Consider the following 21,297-nt stretch of genomic DNA (forward strand, 5'->3'; position numbering starts at 1 on the left):
ACAATTCTTTTTTTTATTAATCTTTGGCGATCGTGAATGCATGCGCAAGCGATCTGTTTATATACACATCAAACAAAGTCTTCCGCAGTAAAAATAAAATGTATTACTTCGCATCCAATAAATATGCAGTCATTTGAATTTTTCAGATTCTATTCATGCGATTAAGGGTTCATTCTAACTGCAGATGTTTTATTGAGCTCGTCCTACATTTGTTGGTGTCATTGAAAGACATAATGCACTCTTTTCAAAATGCACTTATTACAAGGTAAACAAACTCGGAAAGACTGGAAATGTGTCTCAATGCCGCCTTGTACACTCAATTCAAATATATTTCGAATGGATGATTTTTGGTTTTCCACTTTCGCTAGCCTATTTGAGAGACATAAAGTAACAACAAAAAGAAGAAGCAAATCAACATTCGCACCTAAATCAATGAACACTTGGTGTTCGAAAGAAAATTAGATACAATTTTTTGATAATGCAATGAAATTTTTCCTGCTGATATGAAAATACATGGAAAATAGAATTTTTTTCCCTGTAACCAAAACTTTTTTTGGCCTAAAAGATACATTACCATTGATGCTACTGCAAGCTATCACGATAGCGATTAGTAAGTATAAAAATTTGTATGTTCTTTTTATTCCAACGTCGATACTTGCCTTAAAGAGACTCTAAAAGAGACTAGAAATCAATTTCAGTAGAAACTCTATTGTGAAAAATAAAAAACTTATGAATTACATTTTATAAATTTTATTCAAAGAAAAATGTGCATTTTTGTTAACATTTGTTGCATATAAATTGATAGGGACCATTAAAACATTACTGAACACATACATTTCGGACTGAGACACAGAAGATAACATACTAAAGATAACAGAAAATGCATTAAAACATCATAATATCAAGCAATTACGAAACAATATAAAAACGTATAATTATAAATCTCAAGTCTCAGCAAACAAACATCGAAATGATGTGAAACATTTTATATTTTTGCACAAAACACTTTTTCAGCAAAACTACTTTGATATTTCGGTTGATATATTATTTTTCATCGTCTTTTTTAACGGCTACATTGCGGTGATAGCGTTTTTTATGGGCTGGTGTAGCACGGATCTCCAAAATGCCATCGTCCGAAATGCTTGAAAAAACATCCTCACTATCGTAAAATTCTGGCAATCTGAAGTGCCGAACGAAATGTCGAGGAATTCCACTGCCTGGACGCTTCTCTTGTTTCCCTTCGACAATAATTGTCTCATTTATAGTCCGAACAGAAATCTCCTCCGGAGCAAATTCTTTTACATCCACAAACACATGATAGCCATCTTTATCAAAGTGCCCTTTCTCCAATTCTTCTCTTGGATAATTCAATGCTCCCGGATGACGTTGAATGGGTGGCGCAAAGGGAAGGTAATAGCTTGCAGGAAAGTGTTCTTCAAAAAAGTATGGTCTGGCAGATGACATTTTCTTTTCTTGCACTTTTTTATTTCTTGACACACAGAGCAAACAATGTGAACGTTTTTGTTAAACAATTGATTCGGAATCGAATACTGACTCTCTCTGGAGCAATGCGATCCCTTTTATATATTGCATACGCCCACAGTCCAACTGGCTTGATGAGCGCATTTTTTTCCTTCCATTCGCTCATGTTATTGTAAACAAGTTGAAACAATGTTTTTTCCAACTAATTTTAGCCGCAGCAATATTTCTTCATCTATAAAAGCAATTTTGATGCTCAATTGCGTCGGAAGAAAGCGCGGATATTTTTATGCAAACGGCTTGAAGAGATTCGAAGTATCAAATGTCAACAAACCAAAGAAGGCACCAGACGCAAATATGCATGTCCTTGGACGTGATCGGAAGGTGGCCAAACAAAAAACTGAACACAAATCAAGCAGAAATACGTAAATATATCAATCTTTGATTATTTTACAGTTTCAAATCGGTAAAAATTCAATATTTTTTCATATGATCCGCATGAAAATCGACATGACTTTGAGCTATTGTACTTTTAATATGTTTTGAATAATACCATAAATTATTCGGTTTGTTTGTATGTAAACAAAACTGACCAAAATACATTAGCCCGGCAGATTCTTTATGACAAGCCTTTTGCGCTGTTATACGATATTGCGTGTTTACAAGTATATAAAGTTTGGTGCCAACGAGGTGTTTTCTTCTTATTTCCTTCATATGTCTACAAATAGTATTTTTTTCTGTCCGCATCCAGCAATTATAAACAAACCACTTTTTTTTGCTACGATGTTGTTGTGTTTCATTTTGACAGTTCATTGTGCATGTGTGTATAATGTATACTTTGACAACTAATACATTTTAAGTGGCCACTTTGACAGATGTCATATCACGTTGCTTTTGGTTAATTGAAAATGAACAGACTTGTTATTACAAATCTACATTTACAATGAATCGGTTTAATATATTCAATAAAATTGTTTTACATAATTCAAAATTGATTGGATATCCACATTTAACTTTACCAATAATTGTGCAGTTTTTTCAAAGTGTTGCAGAGCAACCAAAGAAAGTCGATATTATAGAAAATTTAAGAAAGAAATTCCAATGCTCTACCACAATTGCAGAGAATATTTACAATGAATTTCCATCGTTACGTTCAGTTGACGCAATTAAAAACGATACTCTGGAATTTCTCCGCTCAAAAGTATCGCGGGAATCGATTATTGAGAACCCAAGGCTGGCCACACTTGATGCAAGTGAGTTTGAATTTTGAAAAGGGACGTTTTTACATAAATTGATAATAATTCGATTATTTTCTAATTAGATAACCTAGAAAAGAAGATAAATTTTCTACATTCACTGGATCCAAAACGATTGGACGATTTTTTCCCACTTTTGAATATGGATGACGATGAACTAAATAAACTTATCGCCCGATTGGTTATAGAAAGGGATGAAATCGAACAGAAAAATCGAATTTATTACTTGAGCGAAAAGTTGAAGGTATTGCTCCAATGAATCATGACTGCTTTTAAATTTAATCGGAAAATTCAATTTCAGGTCGAACCAAAAGTGATCTCTTCGTATCGTGCCAAATGTGGCTTCGAAATATTTCCCTCCTCATTTCAAAATTACAAGAAAAAATTGGAAATACTTCTGGACTATGGCATAAATTTTGTTACCAACAATAACATTTATGGCCTTTATATTCTTCGATATAATGATGACATTTTTATTCGCCGTTTCGAACGCATGATTTCAGTCAACCTTCCAATCAAAATTTCCTATTTTGTTCTTGCCGAACCGGATTTTAATGAGTAGGATTTATTCGAAAATTATTTTTTTTCACACAACGTCACGATAAACTTTTTCGTTTTTCTTTTATATTTGTGTAGATTGATTGAAAAACATATTGTAGAGAACGGCATAGAGAAAAAACCAATCAAAAATATTAGCAGAATGAAAAAGAGCAACGACGATGAAATTAAAATTATCGATTCACTGAAATACTTTTTACAAACGAATGAGTGTGAGACAATTGAACTTTACTACAATTATGTGAATGAGATCAATAAATTGGAGACCGTAAAAAGTAATATTGAGTATTTGTCGTGGATAAAAATTGATTTAGAAACAATCAGACAAAATGGATTTCTGCTTATAATGCCAATTGGTAAGAATATTTCCGTTGTATTTATTTTTCACTTTTTTCAACTTCTTTTTCGATGTTTTTTTAGACGAAATCAAGACAAAGATTGACATTTTGAAACAGATGGAGCCAAAGAATATCAATGATTTCATTCCACTTTTGAGTGTGCCGACAAGTGAATTAAACAGTTACAAATGTCATCTTAAAACGCATAATACTATCGCGAAAAATCACCCGATTTATTATTTTAGTGAGAAATTGAATGTAAGTATGAGCTGATTTCTTTTTTCGGTTCGCATTCGTCGCTCCTTCTCACATTTATTTTTCTGTAAGTAGTATCTGAAAATTAAAATTTGTTTCTTTTAGATGCCAGTCAGTGTGGTGGCTGCCCGTTTTGCTCAAAACTATATCGGATTCGACCAATGTGAGCTGGACCGAAAATTGGATGTTCTTATGAAGCATAACGTTGATAAGGATAGTATTTTTAATTATAAAGATACGTTTAAGTACAGTGCAGACAAAATTGATAAAAAAATATGCAAGCTCAAGAATGATGGACTTGAAATAATTTCATCATGGATGATCCCGAAATGTAATACCGCAAAACTGAAAAGGTAATTGAAACAGCAAAAGTGACATAATTTATTGTTAATGGAATTTGCCATGCATTTTTCGAAACTCATGTCATGTTTATATTTGACAGGATGACATCGACCTATGTGCGAGAAAAGAAATTACTTGAAGGATTTGATGATAACCTACATTATCTGGCGCATCGTTTGAACTGGACGTCAGCCAACCTCAAATTTGCTCAACATAAATATTCCAAATTGAATAAATCTTCTTTGTCCAAGGTATTTTCATTCATAAACCGAGCTCTTTTCAAATGTAACATTTGCGGCTTACTCATTTTCACAGATTAAAGGACATTTGGATTACATTTTGAATGAGACGAATTTCACGGCCAATGATATTACAAATAGTTTGTTTATTTTAAATAAGAGTTTAGATGAGATTAAGGCTCGAATAAACGAAATGACTGAAATTGGAGCCCAGTCTGATCTAAAGCTATTCACCTTGGCAGCCATATATTCGGGAAAAAATATTTATTTAAAACGTATCAAAAATTATTGCGACACTAAACTGCCAGGAGATGCTGGAGAAAAGGCCTTTGCAGCAATTGAAATGCGCATAAAACAGGACAAATGATTGAAAATGAAGAAAACTGGTCACACACAAAAATAAAGATGGAAATTGTTTTTTTATAGAGACTTTGTAAATTCATTTTATTCACTCTTTTATAAAATCGGAACGATTTACCTAATTTCAAATGCTTAAGAAATATCAATCGTTTCATTGATCACGGTTGCCGTTTGCAATCGATATTCTTGGTTCATTTTCATTGCAATTTTCTTCCATTTGTTCATACTAATGGCAAGTTCTTTGTTTTGTCGCTTTTTCTCTTTAATTCGCTCTAATAGCCTCCTTGGGTAGTCGAATCTAGACTCATCTATCACGTATTGTTGCATTTGTACTCCATTTGTATCGGATACTTTACTACTTGTCGTTGGTGCCGCAGAGCTAGTTTCAATATCTGATGACTTGAGTGCTCTGGCAATTTCTGCATCTTCATCCTCTATTACACTGCAAAGCGGATATAAAGTCAAATTAGTAAAAAAAAAAGATAAAATAAATTTAGATTATAACTAACAAACATACATGATATCTTGATCGGCTTCAACATTTTGACTGGGCGTATCAACGGATACCGTTTTTTCCTGTGGTTTTGACTTTGTCGCAACTATTGTATTGCTTTCTTTCACATTTGCTATCGACTTATGGGCACTATGCACCTTAGTTATCGTTGGTATAGTCTTATCTAAATAAACCGCTCTCGGAGCAGAACCCGGAACAGAAACATATGTTTTGACAGTCTGTGATCGTGGTGCCGGTTTCAGTTGTGGCGGCAATCGTGTTATGTGAGCTGTACCTTGTTTTAATATCGGTATTAATTTTGCGGTTCCATTATTAATCGTAGTGGGCTTTGTAATTTGAACTTTTTTCGTCATCAGCGTTGGCACTGACTTATTCAAATTGGGAGCACTCCGGTATTGAGAATTTGCGGTGGTAACCGCTGTATATACTTTATTCAAAGCTGGAAGTGGTCGTGAATTTGACACAGACATTGTAGTTATTATCTTTTGCGAAGCAGACTTATCATTTGGTGTGCTTAATCGCGTCACTTTTCTCGCAATATTTTGTTCGTCTAATTGATGTTCATTCGTTCGTTTTATCAACGTTGGCTTTGGGATCAGTTGCGGAAGTTGCGGTATTTGACCTTGTGCCAATGTTAGGCGACGAGTAGCAATTGTTGCTGGAGCACATCGACGTGTCATTGAATGGTTTTCAATTTGTTGCTTGTGTAATGGAACATTTATACTTTGTATTTTCATCGGTGACACTTTTTTATTTGATGACTGCTCTTGTATACTTTTTAAAGGAAAAAAATCAATGACAAAATGAATACGTATATGCCACATAAAACATTTTCACAGAAAATCAGACTACTCACATTTCCATGTAACGTTTCTCAGTTCCTGTTTTGAAAATTGATGGTTTGCAGTCGTCTTTTAATACGTCGCCTTCGATGGATTTACTGTTGAAATGAAGCGCACACACTCTCATCGATTCATTCCATTCCATGCTTGCGTTGTTATACAAATTAATCATAAACATCCACATTTTTTGTTTCTCTTCATCTTTGGGAAATCTATGGGAAAAACCGAATACGGTCAATTTCGGAAAGATCAATGATTGATTTCAATATTTATACATACTCAAAGCCTTTAATTTTCGGATTATCATTTGGGAATTCGGTTTTGCAGCCATCAACGCAGCATTTTGATAATGATGCATTTACAGTCTTTTCGATGTGCGATACGGTGTTTGCATTTGTATTCGTTGGCTTTGCCTCTGGCTTGCTTGTAATTTGCGGATTTGTACATTTTCGTGGGAAAAAAACTGGCAGGGAATGGTCAACTAGTTGGCGTGTCACTGGTGATTCAAATACAAAAAAAAAATATATAAAAAGATGTCTATAAATTTTTTTGCCATATTTTTTTACCTGGTTGCATCGATGACTTTGCAAAATGTAAAGAACAAACGATATCTTGTTTTTTGCGTTGATACGTTGGATCATTTTTTTTAATTACGTTTTCCCATTTTTGTGCCCACTCTTCATCGGTCGGATATCTAGTTTGACAATAAAGTAAAAATCAATCAATAAATAAAAAAGAGCAATAAATAAATTAAAAAAAAAGAAAAAAATATATAAATTTCTTACAAATAATAAATAACATCTTTCACTTTAATCCTTCTCGTCTTGGTTAAGCAACCATCAATGATACACTCCGGTCTATCCATTTCAATTCATTCACTTTTGTGCAAAAAATTTAATATTTGTTCAATATTAATTTGAAATATTCAATAGATTCCAAATGAATAAAATTATTTCGAAAGTCGACCGAGACAATATTAACTCCAACAAACAATTATACAATAATTCTAAATAATCGAATGAAATGAGCTTTTTGAAGCGTGTTTACACCATTCTATGTGCGTTTTTAACACTCTTAAATTCACTGATAGTGTTGACGGCTATGCGAAGACAGGAAAAAAAGACAAACATTTTTGACAGGTTACATATATATATATATATTTTACTTGATTCCGTTCATTAGAGTGCAAGCGCATAACATGCTTTGTGCGATCAACGAGTAGAAGGGAATGACGATAGACAGCGCCACCATCGTGTCTTTATAACACACATTTAATGTATACTTCACAACAACTTCACATTTATGTGAGTCACATAAATTAAGGAATATGAGTCATGGCGATACTGATTTCTATGGATACTATGAACAATTGCCGTAATAAAAATAACGTTATTTATGATATTTTCAGTTCAGTATGATTTTGAATTACCACATCGACTAATTTTGTATTTATTTTACCTTTTTTCCGACCGTCAATAACGTATGTACATGTGGTGTGATAATGAGTAATGATGTGACAATTACTTACAATTCACAAATGTTCCGTTCGGCATTTTGTTTTGATACCAAGAATTTACATACACTCACCATGTAATGACGTTGTCTGCTTCAGTAAAATTGTATATGTAAAAATAGAATCTGTTTTATCTTTAAAGCATTTACTCACCATTTTATGATATGAAAAAAAGAAACAAAATGTAAATGAAACACCATTCCAATCAAATCAAACGGTTTATTGTATAATATTGGTTTTTTTTACTGCAGAATACCTTCACAAATATGCCTATCATGTTATTATTAATGTGTTTTTTTGTTGTTGTTTTAAATATCTCTTTTCTAAGTTTCATTTTGGTTTTTCCTTGCGGTTATTATCAGATGTTTGATTCTATTGCAAAAGAAAGTACACATAGATTATGTGAAAAGAGTACGATAACCACACATTGATGTATAAAAAAATGAAATGTTTGGTTCTTTTTCTATGATTATAATATTATATGCCATGTCTATTTAGCATTTGAATATTGAACATCATTTGTTTGCAATTGCTTTGGGTTTTTATTTCGTAAGTGTGCGACAGTTTGTAAGATTTATAAAATGCTGTCGTCGTCATCAGCATCGCTGATTCGGTTCGATTGAAGTAAGCTACGGATTCAAAAATGAAATCAACTACAAATGTTGTTCTTGGTTATCTCCTAGTTTTGTGTTTTGAGAACAAACGAACTTTTTAAAACGCAAATTCACATCAGATTTAAGCTGTCTTTGAATATTTATGCCAGTATTTACTCTTTTTATTTTGTTATGATGAACAAGCAACACACACAAAAAACAGCGAATTACAATATCGTCATACGATGCCTAAATTTCATCATCAAAATTAATCACGCATCAATCAACTTCCGTGCAGGTAGCCACACAAAGATTTCTATAATGTGACACAATCGTGTCTTAAGGCTTAAAATGCAGAAAATCAAACATACAATAGAAATATAAAATCAACGAAATGACATTTTTCTTCCGGGAGGGTAAATTTTGTTCACAAATTTTGCCGATTTAATTGTTAAACGGTATTTATGTTCTCTCAAAATCAATTTGTGTGGCCAAACCCGCGCGGAAAGTCCCAATCACCAAATTGAAAATCTCAGTCTCGTCCTAATAATATCTTATCGTCTTCAATATCGTTGATAGAAACGCCTCAATTTGATTGGAAACAGTACAAGTTTCGACGGCAAATATTTTATAATATATTCTCTATCATTCCGTCGCGTTCATTGATTTTTATATAAAATCTTATAAATGGCCTTTTATTTTTGTATTTTTTTTTATATTTAAATAGAGTGCAACAATGACCAAACATGTATTTCGAATAGAATGGAAACAGTTATCATACATCAAACAGTCACTATTAATTTTCACATTACAAGTGGAAATGTCTAATGAATTTTTTTTTATTGTAAATTTCTATTTTATTTTTGTATCGAAAACACGATATAATAGACGCGAATTGTTATGATTGGATAGTCAATCATATTATAGTTATTTTGTATTTATTTATTATTATTTTTTAAAAAAAGGAGCAAGTATTCTTGAAAAAAGCCATAAATTATTTTTGCGACAAATGCTGGAAAATGTTAAAAATTCATCATGCTACTTAATGTTCTATTTTGTTGTGGTTTGCTTAAAAATTCTGTAATACACTTTGTTTTGGTTGCATGTTTATTTAAGAAAACATTAAAGAAGTAGAAAAATAATTATACTTGTTCCTAGTTGGATAGGGGGGATGATGGATTGTTGGTGCCTCGTTTGCACGAGCGGATTTGAGTGATAGATAAGCAAGGTGTTTAAGAATTGACATACAATTGTGTTACATATATATTGTCTTTATCATTTTGATATTGAAATCACGGCAAGGAATTATTTCGATAGAATAGCAAAAGACTCAACACTCAAGCTACACAATGCAAGATTTTGCGATGTTGATGTATTACATAATAATTCTACGTGATAAATTACAATTTCAAACACAGTTGGAACTTATTATGATGCTTGAAATTTTGAAATAGCCATTCGTTATTATAAATTGCTTTGCTATACACTTAGATACTGTTATCATTACAAATGAGTGAATGTCCTGTAATCATTTTTCGTCTTTGAATATCAATTCTAATGCTATATGTATTTTTGTTTTTTAAATTTTGTATTCTCATTCAAATTATACAAACACACGATTGGTAGAAATGTATTATTTGTTAGACACATTCATCAAAAATTCTATTTACAAATTATGCGGGCTACATACATTTTGCGATTTATTCAAAGAGTTAAAATATCAATAATAATGATTGGAGCATGAGCAAAACGAAAAGAAATCATGTATCTCTTTTCTTTAATTTGCACGTCTTCCTTTACCAAAACCTCTATTTATTGAATTAATTTGCAATCTATGTCACCCATGGAGTTGATCAATGTTGCGAGTCTATTTTTTTTTAAATCTAAATCCCGCACTTAACTTAATGTAATGAGAATGCCTATCAAGCGTGCTGCAACAAAGTGCTACCGATGCCAGAATGTTTTTTCATGAAAATCAACATGTTTTCTGTGGATAATCACGATGTTGATGTATCAATTTTTTTATTAAGTTATATTTTCATCTCAAGCTTAAATCAATGCAAACATTTCCAGTAATATTTTTAAAAAAGCGCGAAATCTACGGAAAATGTTTGGAGTGTTCGTTTAAACAAATCAAAAATCAAAAGTTAGTATTATTGAGCGATACAAAAATTGTGAGATGTAATTACAAAAATCAATTATACTACTTACATATTGGATGGTGATGAAGAAGAAAACACAACAATAACAACAACAACAACAACAACAACAAAAAAGAACACGACAAAAAAAGAGAAGACGAAAGGAATTTATTAGCAATAATTTTTTTTTATTATCAAAAAACAGAAAATCGCTTATTTATTGGTTTTTGTTGTTTTTTTTTACTAAAAATATAATAGTTATATTCACGGTTTGCTGGTAGGCTGTTCAAACTATGTATAAATGCGTAAAATTGTGTATGTGTGTTGATATAAAACATATGCCTAAACATACAATGTATTGCAGTAACATTAGAAAGAAAACTCGACACAAAAGAAATGGGCTCAAATTGATTTCGTATCGTTGGCGTTATCATTGTCAGCAGTGTGTTTTTTTTAGCGCAAACGGAAACAAAATCAATGTAATCCAAAATTGTTTGAAGAAAGAAAGGTTTTATTTTACATAGATTCGGCGCACATATTGGCCATTGCAAAGTGACTTTATTTAAGTCCCATTTTCTTCAACAACTATGGATACAAGGATAAATTCTCACCCATTTAATTATTCTAATTGATTACGTAACTATACATATTTTATTATATATTGACATTATTTTTTTTTGGAAAAATAGGCAGAGAAAACAATTTACGAAATAAAAACGGGTGATGATTATATTCTTTCATTTGGATTTTTTACGTTTAATTTCATTAAAAACGTTGGCTATTGATTTAAAAAAAAAAAATCTGTTATCTACGATTGAAAAGTATCTTATGATTACAATATGTATAGGTTCATTTTTTGCGATTGCCAAGCATTGAAGTCGAGGCAACCACATTTTTTTTAAACACATACATGATTGGATTTGTATGCGGTTAATAGTGAGGATATCAATTCAATTACACATCCACCAAAAAGCAATAAAAATCATAAGCAAAGCTAAAAATATATTCCTAACTCAAATAAAACATACATTGGTTTCTGTTACTTGTCAATAACATCCCAAGGACTCTTACCGCCATTTTTTCTGCGTTTGAATCCAAAAATGGGGGTGAAAATCATAAAAATTGGGGCTTAATAATAGTGTTGATTTTTTTTTGTTTGGAAAACATCCATTGGTGAAATTGATAGCTGGTTCCAAAAATACTTAAATCCAAGATATCTAAGTCTTTTTTAGCTGTGACATTTAATTACAATAATAAAAGGGCTAATTTGCATTCACTTAATCAATACATTACAAAAATACTCCATTGAAAGCGTTTACAAATGGGATTTATTCTAAAAAATAAACTAAATAATTTTTTTTTGATTTTTTTTCTCAGCAAAATTTTCATTGTGTGTCACTTTTCAAGATAAAGTGTGTTATCGATAAAATAATGAAGAAAAAAGTTATTTGCTTAGTTTTTTTAATGCCAACAATACTATTTAAATCTACATATGTAATGGAAGATGCATGTTTGAACAGGTTCCGTCCATTTTTTTAAAGGAAACCACAAGAAAGCACTTTCAGTTCACTCGCCGAAAGATTTTGCGTTCATTTGAGGAGTTGTACTGGTACTAGCAGTAGTATCATGATAATGGATTGAGGTATCTGTCAACTGTGGGGGGATGAGGTGATGCTTATAAACATATGCGTGTATAAGTTTATATTTGACATCGCATAATATATGTGCACGTCAAAACGATCGTATTATAATAATCCAATGCTACAAACACCATAAAGCTGATTTTTTTTTATTTTCTTTTAAATTAAAAATATATTAATCCCAAATAGAAAAGTGCAACAAAAGAGAAGGGTGTGCGTTTCAAGCAAATTCATAAACACACATAATCTGTTTTCAGATAGGAGTCCGTTATTGTTTTGGGTTTTGTCTGGCCAAAAGTGGAAATGGCATCATAGTTCGATGTTTATGTGCTGTGTATGTGTGTGTGCGTTTGGTCACTAATCACTAAATTCAGCAGTTAAATTAAGTTTCTACCAAAAAAGATTTAATATATATATATGTAAAAAAGAAGAATGTGACTTTCATAGATATAGAAAAGAACCAAGCAGAATAAAAAATTCATGTCATCGTAAATTGTCTATGTAAATCAACCAATTTGCAACCAGAATCTTACATAAACACACCCACACACAAAGGAGCGAGAGATAATGTGTTCTACTATTAATTTCGTGTGTGTGTGTTTGGTGAATTATATATAGATAACATTCAAAAGGCGGAAATACAAACCATTAAATGTATGCACTATGCAGAGATGTTAGCAGACAAAATGATAAAATATAACACGAAACTCACAATATCGATATGGGATGAATTTTAAAAAAAGGACACACATGCGGTCAATGCATTGTGACTGGGCATGGCAACAGTGGTGATCCTTAATTCTTTTTCCCAACCCACATCCGTAAAAACACACACAACAAGCAGAAGATGGGAAAGAGATTACAAACAGGATTTGATAGAAGAGAATTTTACAAATTAAAAATGTTTTTTTTTTCTCAACCGAAAAGAAGAAGAAAAGATTTTGCATTCAAATTATTATATTATTATTTGTTTTTTTTTTCGATATTTTTTTTGTTGTAACGCTACTCAGCAAAAACATTTCGTTATTCTTTATTATTTTGATATCAATAAAAAAAAATATTGATATTATTTTTACAATAAGTTTTGACTTTTTTGTGTTGAAAAATATATGTATAAAAGTAAAGTTATTTTGTGTAATTTTTATAATTTAAAACCGCAAAAATTAAATTGGAAAAAATTGTATACAAAAGACATTTTGATGATGTCATTCATGGAATATATAATATGGTAATAAATGATTGATGAGAAAGTGATTCAAATTATTATTTAAAAAAAATATTATTACCATGGGGAAAGGGAGAACAAATATGTAAAAAAAAACATTAGAGAAACAATAGCTAATGAAAAATAAGTTCTAAATACATTTATACACGTATTAATTGTTTGTTTGCTTGCTTTTTCTGTTTGTTAATATTTTAGTGGTAATAAAAAGTACAATTACATTAAACATACGTACACAATAGTTAATAATAAAAATTCTGTTGTTGTTGTTTTTTTTCATCGTGTTTTTCTCTCAGCGAGAGAGCGGGTCCATTTGCACACACACTTGGTAAAAATGATAAGAAAATCTAATTACATAATTCTATTGGCGTTTTGTTATTTATTACAAATTGTAAAGCAACAATTCAAATATTTTTTCGTCTTTTTTAAGTTTCATTGTGTCAAAATCGGTTGATTTGTGTTTGTATTTTATTTGTTTTTGTGTATTTTGCATCTTTTTTTTTGTTCGGTAAATGAATTTTTTTTTGAGGCGCACTTTGGTTGCAAAGCTACGAGGGTTGCTCCATAATTTTTTTTAAAAACATATATAACACAGTTGTTTTTTGTCGAAAATGGTTTTATTGTTTTTCAAAATATTCCCCGAGATGATCGATACACTTTTGCATTCGATGAAACCATTTGTCATAGCATTCGTGCCACTCCGAAACTGATATCTCCAAAACGTGTGTTTTGAACGCTTCAACTGCTTCTTCTGGTGTCGAAAATCGTTGACCACGTAGTTTTTTCTTCACGCTTGGGAACAAAAAAAAGTCATTGGGTGCCAGGTCAGGACTGTACGGTGGATGACCCATCAGTTCGATGTTTTGACCGGTCAAAAATCGAGTAGTTTGAAAAGATGTGTGAGAGCTCGCATTATCGTGATGAAGAATTATTTTGCGACGGTGGTTGTTTTTTCTTATTTCACCAAACACTTCGGGCAAACAAATGGTGGTATACCAATCAAAATTGACGGTCTTACGATCCTCTAGTGGAACGGTTGCCACATGACCACTTCTCCCGAAAAAACAGGCGACCATTCGCTTCGAAGTGCTTCTTGCTCGAACAACTTTCGTTGGGTTATCTTCATTTTGGAAGACCCATACAGTCGACTGCTGTTTCGTTTCGGGCTCATAGGCATATATCCACGATTCGTCACCAGTGACGATTTTATTAACGTCTTTTGAAGCACCACGATTGAATTTCTTGAGCATTTCTTTACACCAACTCACACGAGCCATTTTTTGTTCATCGGTCAATTTATGTGGGATCCAACGAGAGCAAATCTTTTTTACGGCTAAATGTTCATGCAAAATTGTATGTATGCTGTGGGATGAAATGCCCAAAGATGCCTCAATCTCACGGTAGGTCACATGACGATCTTCCATAATCAGTTTTCTGACAGCATCGATGTTTTGTGGCACAACAGCCGATTTTGGACGACCTGTATGAAACTCGTCTTTGAGCGAACTACGACCGCAACGGAATTCTCGGTACCAGTTATAAATTGTCTGAAGGGTTGGTGCTTCATTGCCAAAGGCCAAATGAAGTCGATCGAAACACTGTTGTTGAGATAATTTACTTCGAAAATCGTAGTAAATCATTTTACGAAAATCTTCACGTGTAAAATTCATTTTTTTGTTGAGTCGCAGTTTACCAGTCACTGTAAACAATACAAATAGCGTTCGTACGACAAAAGGTTCAGGGCACGAATACATACCAAAACATCAAACTTTACGAATATGACAATGGTTTACATCGGGCAACACTATAAGTACCATTTTAAAAAAAATTATGGAGCAACCTACGTATTTTATACGTTAGGTTTTTTGTTGTTGTTGTTATTTATGTTGTTTGAACATCTTATTTATTTATTAAAATTCTACTTTTACTTTTTTTTAATGAATTAATAGCTCATAGAATAAAATCACAATTGGATAGTCTTCTAAAATTCTAAGTTTTCTCTTAATGTGTTGAATGCCTAAAACAAACACAAAAAATCACGTTTTATTTGCTTAAAAACTTTTTGTTTTTTTTTTTAATGTTGTGTTTGTCAAAATGGGCTTCTAGCGATCACAGCTATACAAACAATTACGAAATCCGAAATATTTCATTTTTTGTTAGGATTTATGCGCAGCCTATTCGATGAAAACATATCAACTCATACGTTTTTTGTTGTCAAATTGTCGCAGATATCGCAACCGACAGAATTTTTCTTTGGAATTCGAACACTTATTATCATAGCTTTCCGAAGGGTGACGATCTACGGAGATGATAAAAAAGCTAGAAATTTGGTCTCCGAAAAGTGGTTGACCAAGAGGGTACACACTAAATCAATATGAGACTTTTGCATTCACTTGGATCAAAATTGATTGGATTTCGGAGAATTTGGCTCAAAAAACCCTAGGAAAGTACCAAAAAGAGGTCTTCACTCAAAGTGAATCACTCATCGAAATTGGTTAAGGGGTAATTTCTCAATCTGTTCTCCAGAGGGATTGATAATCCGACCCCTCGGACACCTGATCAGAACCTATCCTTATTGTGTAAGTATTCGAATTCGAAGAAAAAGAAATATCCTGATGAAAAATTGTTGTTCGTGGATTTCTAAACTTGCTCAGTTTAACCCCGTGAATCACAAACTCAATATGATGGACGGAAAGTTTGGATTTCATGATTTTTTTTTCGGTTTTTTATCATTTGTTCGCGGCTATTCCCACTTTTCATAATGGGAAACAAACACAAAAATTGAAAACAATTTTGTTCTTGTTGTTAGAGAGAGTGAGAGAGGTAATAAACACACAAAACACTCAGAGAAACTCAAATTCATTGAGTTTGAAAATGCGCGAACCAGAAATATTTATATGGAAAATTCATTATAGAATTAATAAAAAATATTCTTATCGAAGTCTACAATTAATAAAAAAGTGATGCAAATTGGATGCCAAAGGTGCGAAACCGTGTGTGATTTATCAATTTGATGTTGTTTAGACAAATCAATGTGAATATTTTCTAAAATTTAATACCAAATATAGTCTGCGCCGTCTGTGTGTTAATTTCATTGTAAAATGAGCACAAAACTAAAGCAATAACACAAAAAAAAACACGAAATGTTCTACTTGGATTGGAAAGCATTAGTTTTGAAATTGTCAGAACATAAAAAATATTTATATGTATAGTATAATAAAACCCATCGACTATTTCAATACATATTACAGTGAGTGAGATATAAGGAGAAATAGAAAAAAAGAGATTAATTCATTTTTGTATTGCCTTCAACTTGGTTCATGGGAATAGAGATTTTTTTTCATAAAAGCCCATCTAAACAGCTAGTGTTGTAGAATAGAGATAAAGCGATAGCAAACAGCAAAACAGAGCAAGAGTTTAGAAACGATATACAATAAATGGATAATAACAAGAAAAAACGTACGAACTGTATGATTTGTTGCAAATGCTTACAAATATCAACTCTCTAAAAATAGATCAAATACAGTACAATACATTTATCGATAAAATTGCGTGTAAAATGGTTAACATTACATTATTATTTGGTTGGTGAGATGATGCGTACATAAAAATTTATATATATATTTTTGATGAAATGTTCCATTTTTTGTTGTTTTTTTTTTACGTTAATTTTTAATGACCGCTCAAGCAGTTGTCTAATATCTAACCCAAACGAATATTTGCAAATTAAATAAAGTGGAATAAAAATGCAGTTTGGAAAATTAAAAACCATATTTAAATACTAATGAAAAAAAATTAGAACAAAAACAAAAATTACATTGATGTATGGATGTTATTTTGCACATTAAAAAATGTTCGTTAAAAATTACAGGTAAAAGTGGTGTTTAAAATCTAGGTGTACTTATAAAACAATTCAGTCGAAAGTCTTTCGATGTGATATTGGTTATATTTTGTTTGTTTAAAAATTGCAAAGAAAAAAAAAATGTAATGCTTTGCATCTGGATTCATTTTGTTGCTGTTCGCGAAATCAATTTGATTTTTTATTCAATTGAAATGGCACCAGATTTGTTGCATTTTTTTTTCCTTTTATTATTTTCTTTCGCAAAATCAACTGTAATTATTAAAACAATAAGATTCATCCCAACGTTTGAATTCAAAAAAGAAATACAACTAAACTGAGTGAAAAACCATAGAAATTAAAAACATAAACAAGAAAAGGAAAATATAAGGCGAGAGAAATTTCTTAAGCATCCAGATAAAGTATTGAGCTATTCTCAGCTATTTACATAAAACCAATTCGATATTTTGAAGAATTTACTTCAATCACATTATTTTTCCATATCAGTAGTGTGCGGAGGGTAAGAGTAGGTAGGTAGTTCGCAACTCCGACCGAGCTCCGACGCCGACCGAGCTCCGACGCCGACCGATCGCCGACTCCGACCGAACCCAAGATGCTCGAAGAACGGTCGGCGTCGGAATGATTTCGCTATCCGAGTTTTTTCCGAGTTCACGATTTTTTGAATGGATTTTTTATCAATTGTCATTTTTTTCTCATTTTGTATTAAATTTTGTTCGATTTTCGAACATCGAAAAAAGATGGTCGGCGAACGGTCGGTATCGGATTTAATAATCTCGGCGTCGGTTGGCATCGGATTGAATAGTCTCGGCGTCGCTCGGCGTCGAAATCGAGAAATCGCCTCCGTTGCGAAAACTTTTACCACCTCCTAGAAATCTGTCTTCGCACACTACTGGTTCATATCTATTAAGGTTGATATGTTTCGAATGGAATTATAGGTATCGAAGGAGCGATATAACTGAGATTGCCTCAATACATTATCTGCACGGCATCACACAAAAAACGAATTCACTTTTGAATTTAATATTTTTTTTTTTAAATCAAACCAGTTGACAAGTATCACAGTTCAAGTTAATTTTGTTCCAAGAAATATTGCGATTGATTTTTTGTTAATTTTTGTATGTTGTCTGTATTCTGTAATAATCGAAAGACGTGTGCACATTCCCAGGAGATAACTGAGCATAAAACCAAACCGAAGATTGTTCTGATCGCTTTGGAATGATGTTGAATGTTCAGAAGAAAAAAAAATGTGCCTGTTTGAGCAATATTTTCCACAAAGTAATTGCCGTAATCTGGTTCCAATACAAATGTTTCCGTTTAACTACTTGAATTGATGTTGGTGCATTTTCAAATGAAAAAGAATTGTTTTTCAATAAAAATAAATGATAAAAATGCAGAGAGATACACACACGTTTGATGTCAATCTGAATTATATAGTGAATGATAACAAACTGAAACCATTTTATGGATGACAGACAATGATATTGTGAGTTCAAAAAAAATTGAAATATATAATAAAGCAAGCCAAAACCGAAAAAGAACACACACTAAAAAATTGCACACATCTAACATTAGTCTAAAAATACGTGTTGTGTGTGGGTATGTGTGTATTTGGCGCAGGCTACCAAGAATTTACAGTACAGTTAGACAAAAATAACAGTCACACATCAAAGTCTTTTGTTGGGGTCAGATGTGCGGTATGCATTTTTTGTAGTTAAATTTTTGTTTGTTTAATAAATGTTCGTTGTGTAGATTGTTAACATTGTTGTTTTGGTCACTACGAGAGTACGATTGAGAGAGAGAGAGACAAAAAGAGAGAGAGAAAAGAATTGAAGATATAATGGAAATGAATGATATGCAATTACGGCTAATTAGAAAATATATTGATGCGTATTTATTTATAATCAACAAACGGTGTACAATCGTTTGCATTGGTCGCATAAACAAATCGTATAATAAGTGTGTACGTGTGTGATTGTGAATTGGTATATTGTGTTGACGGAAAAAGCGTTTAACACTAAATCAATTAAAACGATTGCTTCAATAAATTTGGCGAACAAAGCATAAATACTATATCAGACAAAGATTATGTATTGTGATCTAATTTGGCATCTTTTGCAGCAATTATTTTTTTTCGTTTTCTTTTCAAATCGTATGTTTGAATACTTTTAATTGATTTCATCAAAATGATTTGTTTATTTATTGAAACACTTTGGATTCCAAGGAAATCGAATTCCGATTTAAACAAAGAAAATTGTAAATAGACGAAATCAGTAAATCTCAAAATCATCTAACAATCATGTATAATATCACTAAGATTAAGAAGCATTATAAAAAACAGAATCGCGCACACATTTGGAAAAAAACACGCGGATGCACACAAAACTCTACTTATCACGAATGGTTTTGTTTCTTTTTATTTAATTTTGTAGCAATATTCATTCACTCCTTTGCATACACATTGATTTTTAGCACACTCACACAATCCAACAATTTTTTTTTCTTCAAATTTATCTCATTGAAATACAAAAAAATAGGTGATGCAAATTTCTCGAATCATTTTTTTTTTGTTTTTGGTATTTTCAAAATGTTCATTTTTGAAATTGAAATGTCTAATTTAAAATTGTATAGTGATTTCTTTTTTGCATTTTTTTTTTCTTCAAATTTTAGCTTTGGATAAAACTACAACGCTTACAAAACACTCGGACCTACCACCGGTTTATAACAAACAAAAATATATTGAATAAACGTCTACTATTTACATGATTTTAGACATATATAGATCAAATTGATTTTCTTTTCTGATTGAAACAAAATCAAATGTATATCCACAATCCCAGAAAAAAAACATTTTTTTTTTTCAAGAAAAGAAATTACAGATATATATTAAAAAAACAAGAAAGAAAGAAGGAAATATCAAGAAAGAAAGATTCAATACAAGAATAAAACTAAGTTGTCAAAGATCGTGTAGTATATTGGTTAATAATTCATACAATTTCCATTCAATTATCTCAAATGTTGATGGATGAAAAAAAAATCAAACAAAAATTTTGAGAATAGAATTATACATGTGTGTGTGGCTTTCATTACTTTTAAAATGTCAATCAATTTATATGTGTCACATTACGTATCAATTTGTCATTTTTTTTGATTTAATAGAGCATCTTTTGCAAAAGCAAAAAAAAAATGAAAATTCCAATGAAAACAATCGAATTGTGAAAATGAGCTTTGCATAGTTTTTTTTTGTGTATATTTTCATTTCGATAAATTTTTATGAGAGCGCGGGTGTATATGTATATATTTGTGAAATGGGCGGCGATGAATGGGTTATGAATAAACTTGAACTACGAACAACGAAAATTGTTCACCTACATATACCCAATATATGCACAACTATATCATCATCTAATTAATTACATCATCAATTAATGCCGGAATTAATTGTAAAAATTGTTTGATTACTTTCCAATAAATATTACACCATTACTCATATGTGATCTGAGTGCTTGAAATAACACACGCCGTATACATAATTTTGTATTTTGTTTTCTGTTTTTTTTTCTTCATCTTGTTATTTTTGCTTCAAATCGAAGCCACTTTCACACAATCTAAGCTTATATATCCGATTATTACTTTATGTTGCTGTTTTGATCTTTGCAGATATACATTTATAATATAGATACAAATTTTGATTATAATTTTTTTTTAATGCGAATTATTCACTTTCGTATGTCATTGTATCAGTTTAATTGATTTTTCTCATTTTTTCTGTGGATAGTATCATATTTAATAACCATTTTGTTTTCTTTTGGTATTTGTTAGTAAATGTGTGTGTGTTGGTTGTTACTTTTCGTTAAATTCTAAGAAAGACGAAATGGTTTAGATCATATGAAAATGTTCGCCGTACAGGAAAAATAACAATATATATTTTGTTTTGTTTGAAGAAAATTTGAAAAAAAAAAAGTTGGTGCGAATATTTATATGTCTATATACTATATGTAGTTATTGCCGCTGGACACATTAGTTTCGATGGTACTGGTATTGGTTAAAAACATGATCAGCCAGAGATCACTTAAGCAAACATAAGCCAAATTATAACATCGTGTATGCCGCCGCTCCAAAAGAAAATTGAAATGAACAAAAGGTTGT

At 31.5% G+C, this 21,297-nt stretch overlaps 3 protein-coding genes across 4 annotated transcripts; 1 reads left to right on the forward strand and 2 right to left on the reverse strand.

Moving 5' to 3' along the window:
- Window positions 1-734: 734 nt before the first annotated feature.
- LOC116339597 (heat shock protein 27-like) lies at window positions 735-1,567 on the reverse strand. The gene has a single exon (XM_031765570.1). The coding sequence runs from the start codon at window positions 1,462-1,464 to the stop codon at window positions 1,045-1,047; it is 420 nt and encodes a 139-aa protein (XP_031621430.1). The 5' UTR covers window positions 1,465-1,567; the 3' UTR covers window positions 735-1,044.
- Window positions 1,568-2,382: 815 nt separating this feature from the next.
- LOC116339767 lies at window positions 2,383-4,896 on the forward strand. Its single transcript, XM_031765804.1, has 8 exons — window positions 2,383-2,732; window positions 2,801-2,979; window positions 3,037-3,293; window positions 3,372-3,649; window positions 3,714-3,889; window positions 3,992-4,239; window positions 4,329-4,479; window positions 4,544-4,896. The coding sequence occupies exons 1-8, from the start codon at window positions 2,423-2,425 to the stop codon at window positions 4,832-4,834; spliced, it is 1,890 nt and encodes a 629-aa protein (XP_031621664.1). The 5' UTR covers window positions 2,383-2,422; the 3' UTR covers window positions 4,835-4,896.
- Window positions 4,880-7,722, reverse strand: LOC116339768. Of its 2 annotated transcripts, XM_031765806.1 has the most exons (7): window positions 7,642-7,722; window positions 6,969-7,061; window positions 6,750-6,877; window positions 6,463-6,679; window positions 6,198-6,395; window positions 5,345-6,115; window positions 4,880-5,269 (listed from the first exon to the last, which is right to left on the reverse strand). In XM_031765806.1, exons 2-7 carry the CDS (start codon window positions 7,046-7,048, stop codon window positions 4,960-4,962), a joined length of 1,704 nt encoding a protein of 567 aa, XP_031621666.1. In that variant the 5' UTR covers window positions 7,049-7,061; window positions 7,642-7,722; the 3' UTR covers window positions 4,880-4,959. The 2 variants fall into 2 exon arrangements, with proteins under 2 accessions (XP_031621666.1, XP_031621665.1); XM_031765805.1 differs by lacking the exon at window positions 7,642-7,722 and having other exon boundaries at window positions 6,969-7,284.
- Between the last annotated feature and the right edge of the window lie 13,575 nt (window positions 7,723-21,297).

The sequence above is a fragment of the Contarinia nasturtii genome, unplaced genomic scaffold, assembly GCF_009176525.2.
Source record: "Contarinia nasturtii isolate CC-2019 unplaced genomic scaffold, AAFC_CNas_1.1 Cnas_scaffold_533, whole genome shotgun sequence".
Taxonomy (NCBI): domain Eukaryota; kingdom Metazoa; phylum Arthropoda; class Insecta; order Diptera; family Cecidomyiidae; genus Contarinia; species Contarinia nasturtii.

What these genes read in the sequence shown, in the direction of transcription:
- LOC116339597 (XM_031765570.1), bottom strand. Translation starts at nt 1,464, where the DNA reads ATGTCATCTGCCAGACCATACTTTTTTGAAGAACACTTTCCTGCAAGC.
- LOC116339768 (XM_031765806.1), bottom strand. Translation starts at nt 7,048, where the DNA reads ATGGATAGACCGGAGTGTATCATTGATGGTTGCTTAACCAAGACGAGA. An exon ending in AAAGATGTTATTTATTATTT is followed by an intron (nt 6,878 to 6,968) that starts GTAAGAAATTTA and finishes TTGTCAAACTAG; the next exon opens with ATATCCGACCGATGAAGAGT. An exon ending in GAGAAACGTTACATGGAAAT is followed by an intron (nt 6,116 to 6,197) that starts GTGAGTAGTCTG and finishes TCCTTTAAAAAG; the next exon opens with TATACAAGAGCAGTCATCAA.
- LOC116339767 (XM_031765804.1), top strand. Translation starts at nt 2,423, where the DNA reads ATGAATCGGTTTAATATATTCAATAAAATTGTTTTACATAATTCAAAA. An exon ending in GCTGGCCACACTTGATGCAA is followed by an intron (nt 2,733 to 2,800) that starts GTGAGTTTGAAT and finishes TTTTCTAATTAG; the next exon opens with ATAACCTAGAAAAGAAGATA. An exon ending in TCTGCTTATAATGCCAATTG is followed by an intron (nt 3,650 to 3,713) that starts GTAAGAATATTT and finishes ATGTTTTTTTAG; the next exon opens with ACGAAATCAAGACAAAGATT.